Source organism: Eurypyga helias, unplaced genomic scaffold, assembly GCF_000690775.1.
Source record: "Eurypyga helias isolate BGI_N326 unplaced genomic scaffold, ASM69077v1 scaffold36027, whole genome shotgun sequence".
Lineage (NCBI taxonomy): Eukaryota > Metazoa > Chordata > Aves > Eurypygiformes > Eurypygidae > Eurypyga > Eurypyga helias.
Genome location: NW_010264334.1, coordinates 1 through 6,550, shown reverse-complemented (window position 1 = coordinate 6,550; position 6,550 = coordinate 1). Strand labels below are relative to the sequence as shown.

Below are 6,550 nucleotides of genomic sequence, written 5' to 3'. Positions count from 1 at the left end.
TTGAGCAACCTGGCCTAGTGGAAGGTGTCCCTGCCCATGGCAGGGGGGTTGGAGCTAGATGATCTTTAAGGTCCCTTCCAACCTAAACCACCCTATGATTAATTTTTAATATATTTAGATAGAGATAAGGGGTCTTCTAAAAGGCTGAGACAGACTTTTTTTTTTTGAGTAATTTATCAGGCATATGTTCTTTAAATATCAGAAGATAAGATGTTGATTATGATCCTGAAAAGAAAACTTGGTAGAAGCCGAAAGAAATGTTTTATTGTTACAATGTTCTGTTGCTGTTCTTCTGAACTTCAGGTAGCTTTTATCATACCAAGCTGAATCTGTGGTATAAAGTGCCTGGAAGGTCTACCACTCATTTGCTTTTATGCTTTATTAATTTTTTTTAATTTAAGATATATTATCTGAGTTTTGCTTTTTATAGGAAGTCATGGGGTTTTTTTTCTGTTTATAGAATTACTAAGGGATATTGTATTTCCCTCAGTAGAAATTTTTTAGGATACTCATATTTATTTGTTAAGTAATTGAGCTGTTTGATACTACTCTTTTTTACTATTTGTTACAGCCCTCTGAAAATGTGTAGACTTAAAAAAAAAAATCCAACAAAACACATCTTACTTGCTGGTATTACAGAGTTAGGGTCATCAATAACCAAGAATTGCTGAACTTGTGCAAATCCATCACAAAGCAGTAAAATAGCATGTGTGTGTAATTTAGCTTGCCAAGCTGTTTTATTAGTTGAGAATAGAAAGGAAAGTCCCTCTAGTTTGTTTTGAAGCTCCTGGATTACGTGTATAGAGTTTTAAATGGGAGAAAACTGTCACTTGAAACACATTATTGCCATATCATATTAGGGTTTTTTAAAAAAGAATCAAATTTTTTTTCTGCCACTTAGTTTCATCTCTTACTTGGTTCATTTGATATCCAGCAAATAAGTAGGCTGCAATGGTATCTCACACTGGTATGTGTCAAAGCAGAAATGTACTTTAGAGGACTTTTGAGCTTCTGAAATCTCATATTTTTCTTACTAGTATCTTCCTGGAGACTATATCATATAGAGGTGATTATAATCTTACACTGTTTACTTTTTTTTTCCCCCACTTAGGTGTCCCAATTTCAGGTTTCCAGGTAGAAGCTGTAGGTGGAATCATACTAAATCTTCTGGATGATGTTAGTAGTTGGGAGCCTGGAGACAGGATTGTGGTTGCAAGCACTGACTATTCAATGTATCAAACAGAGGAATTCACCCTCCTTCCCTGCCCAGAGTGTACCAAGCATCAAGTCAAAGTCAAAGGTATGAGACCAGTCAACATTTGAAGATTTGTGTGACATGTATTCACAGTAGTACGCTCTTTTTTTTCAGTAAAGAACAGCCTGGTCATCTATGTCTATATTGCTTTGTTGCTGTACACAGGAACGTGTACTTCTTGCTGTAAGAACGCTCTGTATAACATCAAGGTCTGCCTCACAGCTTACTACACTGGTTTTTCTTTCTTATTTCTTCCCAAGCTCATTGAATGCTATAGTATTCTGCCAAGAGGATTATTCTTGTTTTCGTTTCTTGGCTCCATTCTGTCTTTTCACTAGTTCTCTTTATATACTGTTGAATGGCTGTTGTGTTCATTACTTTGCCTTTAGTGCCCTTCCCATCTTTTGAAGTGTTATAATCATATTTTTTTACAGGTTTTATTTAAAAAGGAGGAAGGAATTAAAAAGGAAGAAGAAAAAAGAAAAAGGCAGTTTTGAATTGTGGGCCCCACATCCCAGTTTGCCCCTTCAACTCCCACCAGCAAAATGGTCATTAAATAAGTGGCACTTCTAAGCCTCTGCTCACACAGGTTATTCCTGAGTAGTTACAATCTGTTTTTTCCTTTGGGTGTGATGCACAAAAAATGGTCACGCATGTTGTTGACTGTTTCCCTTTTTATCAGTCATTCGTTGGTTTGACCTCACAAGAGGCTCCTATGGGACTGGCTGCCCCGCTCTGCGGGTGTCTGTATCTTCTATCTGCCACTGTGCCTTCCTCCTTGGTGGTCCACCAGCCTCAGGTCTTCAGCTTCCCCTCTTGCTCCCATCTGGTGGGCTACAGCATCAGCTTGTAGCACAAACCAGACTAGTGTTATTTTGCGGTGTTAGTACTAAGTTTAAAAAGGTTTTTGTCACCACTGAATGGTGTATATGCAAAGTTTCAACTCGGAAATCTTGTAGTGAAAAAGCAGCTGCTTTTAAAGGAAAAAAAAAAACTTTTTTTACAAGATTCATAATATGGCATAAAATACAAAATCTTTTTTTTTTTTTAAATAAATGCTCTCTGGACTATATGTAGATCTCTAAAAGATGTTAAAGGAGATGAACTGGTCCATCTATCTTTAACTCCCAATATCATGTCATAGAAACAGGTACTTTAAAAAAAAAAAATCCCCAAACTGAGCTATATATTTGTTCCACAAAGAATGAATTTTCTGTGGCTTGGTAAACTCACCCCCTTTTGAAATTTTCTTGTATTTTTTTGCTAAGTTTTTAGCTATTTTAGCCCCTTTCTAGTAGGAAAACTTAAAAGTATTGTTTTGTAGGAGTCCTAGCTGCTCTTTCTTATATGCTAGTCAGATACAGGGAAAAACAATAGGTAAGCTTTCAAGGACAGGAGTGCAGTCCCACTTACAGACAACTGTTGTATTATTAAATCCTCAACAGCAGGTACAGAATTAATGCCACTCATGGGTCTGCTTCATATTGTGACAATGACCAGTTTAGGCTTGTATGCTTTTGTAACTTTTGAAGAGATAGTGACAGTCTGTATTCAGGTAATCAGAAATTGGGAAGGGAACATCCCCCCTCTACCCAAAAAAAAAGAGAAAAAAAAAAAAACCATATAAATACCTTTTTTTTAAGGTTGACAGGACCACTTAGTTTTCTCAGTTCATATAGACAAATAAGAAATTGATTGGTTTTACACTGGTTTTGCAAACAAACAGAGTATCTTGTTTTCCCTAACTTTAGTTTATGCGTCCTCACAATAGCTATCTAGGATAGAGCAAATTTAGTTAGGAAAGCAAATCCTATTTTCTTTCAGAGGGCACTTAATATGGTATTTTCAGTTCTTAATTTTTCTTTAGAACAGATTAAAGAGCCAGCGTCCTTTTGCTTTTAAAGAAAAACTGCATCTATGTCTCATTAAAAGTTTTGTAGATATATTGGATTCATTTAAACTTCTTATTGTTTCTTTAATCCATTTTGTTCACAAACTATTGGGCTGATGTTAAGATTCACTTTCAAATAATATGATTTGTTTAGGATTTGTTGTCTTACTAAAATGAAAAATAAATAGAACTTTGCTACTCCATGTTTCCTTCCAAAACATACTTGATTCATCATCCTACAAGATGCTTAGCTATCACTGGGTCACCTGCAGTCTGGAAATGGAAAGGGAGGAGTTTGCTTGGCTGTTACTTCAGTTAATCATCTAACAATTATGTTACTTTTGTGTGCCTTAGGATAAGAAAAGCTAAGAAAGAATGTATCAGAATGCATGTGGTTTGCTACAATTAGCTTGCTTATATAAAATAAGTTTCATTTTCAATCAATGACAACTGTGTGTTTTCTTCTTCAAAACTGTTTTTGGACAGAAAATCCTCAGTTTCCTCATGTAGGAGAAGTTATTGATGGAATGGACATGAGGGCAGAAGTCGGAGTTCTTACGAGGAACATCTTAATCAAGGGGGAGACAGAAAACACTTGCTATCGTGAAAGGGAGTGTCAGTTCTTCAATTACGATACGTTTGGTGGACATATCAAGGTCTGATTTTAAAGTAGCTTTCTGTCATGCAAAGGCATATTGAGGACAAAAAGATTAATGCTAAACTTGAAGGGATTTGAAAACTTAAAGAACATCAATTCCATACAGTTGCTTTGCGTAGAAATGACTTCTCTCTCCACTTTCCCAAAATCAGATTTAACTGATCAAGAGTTAACCTGAAGAACTGGGGGAAGGGTATCAATGCATGAATCACTGTAGAAGTATCCAGCATATATTGCAACGTTGTAAGCAGGGATTAAATTTTACAAGTGATGTCCTGCATGTGCGTCCTGTAATATTACACAATAAAGTTTTATCTCCCTTTTCTCTGTCTTCCTTCCTTTCGCTGCCTTTCTTACTCCCCAAGTAATAAGCCTTGAATCCTAGAGATCTGCCTCATCTGAAAATGAGCAGTAGAGAGGCACAGAGAGGAAAAAGAGTCGAACCATAGTGTGGTGTGGATTTTGGTTTTCTTTTTAATTGAAAGTACTGAGGTTATGTAAAGGAAAGTGCTTCTAATTTCTCATATTACATGAAGAAAGCTGAGGGGAAAATATGATTATGGAAACTAAAAATTAAATTCATATTCACTTACACTGCAGCTCAATCCTATAATCTAAAAATGTATCAGCTCTTCACTGATGCTGGAGAAATTTGAAGCCTTGTATTTTAAATGCAAATGTATTTGGGCTCATGTGCTGGTTTTAGTTGAGAAGAGTTGATTTCTTTTTTTTTTAATTGTAGCTGGTATAATGCTGTGTTTTGGATTTGTGCTGAGAAAAGTATTGATAACACTGGTGTTTTCAGTTGTTGCTAAGGAGTGTTTCTACCAGATCAAGGACTTGCCTTGTGTGTGTGCCTGTGTTCCCAACTTCTTTGCTACAGGAAGCTGGGAGGTGACATGGTCATTACCGCTGGCCCTTACTGGCCAAGGGGTTGTTTCATTCCATAAAACATCATGCTCAGTATATAAGTTGGGAGTTGGACCAGGGGTTGGTGTGATCGATCTCTCTCTTACTCAGCTGGTCGCAGTTTAAATCTCTTTCTAATCTATTTGGGTGCAGATTTTAATTTAACGGTGGTAGACATAATTTTGGGAAGGAAAACATACCCTTTTCCTACTGTATGGCAGCTTTTCTTTTGTGAAGGGGGAGTAGGTGGGCTCAAAGCACTTTTGTGTCTAAGATAATATAATGAAAGAAGATAATGACAAGTTGTGAATCTTGCAAAGCATGACCTTGATTGCCACAAAGCGCACATATGGAAGACAGAACAGGAAAAAAAACCTACTGAGTCATCAAAGCTATTAAACTGTTCCCAGGAGACTGTTCAGAGTAGCTGAGTGTCTACTTCATGAGTAAAAGTATTTTTGGTTTATGTTAATCTTGCATGCCCAAGCAGAGGGAGCCTAGGTGCTAGCAAAAGTAAATAGCCTCGGGGGTTTTGATCACAATGGCTTTTCTACAGGTCACTGTAGTAGCGTAAAGAAGGCTTGGTGGCAGTAGAGAGAGGCATTGGTTTGTAGTTTTACAACTGCATTAGTGCTTTTAATTAAGAGTCAGATATCTCAGGCATGCCTGTTTTTTGACTATTGCTATGTACTTCAGGCATGCAAAGCTTAGCAGTGAAATTAGAGGAGGGGAGTAAAAAGACTCCATATTACTAACTTTCCTAGAGAACAAAGTACCTAGGGAAGTGGTTATTTTTGGTAAATGCCCAGTACAGGTAAGTTAATGAAATAACAAAAAGTTGGGTTTTTTTTCCTCAGTGTAGCTCCTTGCAGTTTAGCTGTTGCTCTTGGATTCTGTTTTTGTAGCAAGCTAGATAGAAGAAAAAACTTTTGCTTTCCTGTATTACTGGTACAGCTCCATTATGGTTTTACTTTATACTATGTAGTAGTATTATTGTGAAGCTGTATGATTCTGAAGGCAATGTCACATCTTTCTTAATAAGGAAGTTCCTCTAGAGTGTTGTGTACAGTTTTGAGTCCCTGTTGCGAAGAAGCTGCAAAGAAGCACTAGGTGGTGTGTGGGAGTAGGTGATGATGAGTGAGGAGGAGCTGAGAGAACAAGGCTTGTTTGGTGTGGGCAAGGAGGAGAGGAGGGGTTTCAATGCTGTCTTGGGACTCTGGGAGGAGTTTAGAGAAGCCAGAGCAATTCTTAGAGGTGCACAGTGTTTGGACAAGAGGTCGTGGGACCAAGTTTCAATAAGGCAAACTCTACTTAGGTGCCAAGAAAATTAAATGGAAGAGCTAACTGATCTGTGACTGGGCAGATCCTTGGGCAGTGTGCTGAGCAGCTGTCTTTAAGCTGACCCTGTGCTGAGCTGGCCGGTGGACCAGCTATGTCAATGGGTTCCTTTGAATCTGTTTTATTCTGTGATTTTTATCCAACTCAGCCTGTCCCAGGTCGACTATGCTGGTACAGATTCAGTATAGACAGGCCCTGATGTGGGTGACTTCTGTTTCTTTGGACAGTACGTGGAATATGTAAAGAATATTTTAACATGCCACCTGGTAAAGACCAAACAGTAAAGTGTGGCAACATGTCTGGTGAAAACTGTTCTGGTTTACCCATATGTACATTTAGCTTTTACACTTATGAAAGATACTGTTTTGTAAGGCAGAATGTAGAACAAGACAGTTAGAATTGTTCTAACTTTTAGTGTTGGCCTGTACTGACTATGTACGCTAAATTCCCTACATCTAGTGTAGATGATGTATTAAATTTCACAGAATCACAGAATGGT

At 37.5% G+C, this 6,550-nt stretch overlaps 1 protein-coding gene across 1 annotated transcript in view; it reads left to right on the top strand.

Annotated features, from left to right (window-relative positions):
- The window catches only part of LOC104513120 (transmembrane protein 2-like), a 15,199-nt gene extending 11,369 nt beyond the window's left edge, over nt 1-3,830 (top strand). The window contains exons 5-6 of the mRNA XM_010156359.1: nt 1,112-1,300; nt 3,633-3,830. Of these exons, the coding sequence (XP_010154661.1) occupies nt 1,112-1,300; nt 3,633-3,808 (365 nt within the window). The 3' untranslated portion in view covers nt 3,809-3,830. The remainder of the gene's footprint in view (nt 1-1,111; nt 1,301-3,632) is intronic.
- Nucleotides 3,831-6,550: the final 2,720 nt, after the last annotated feature.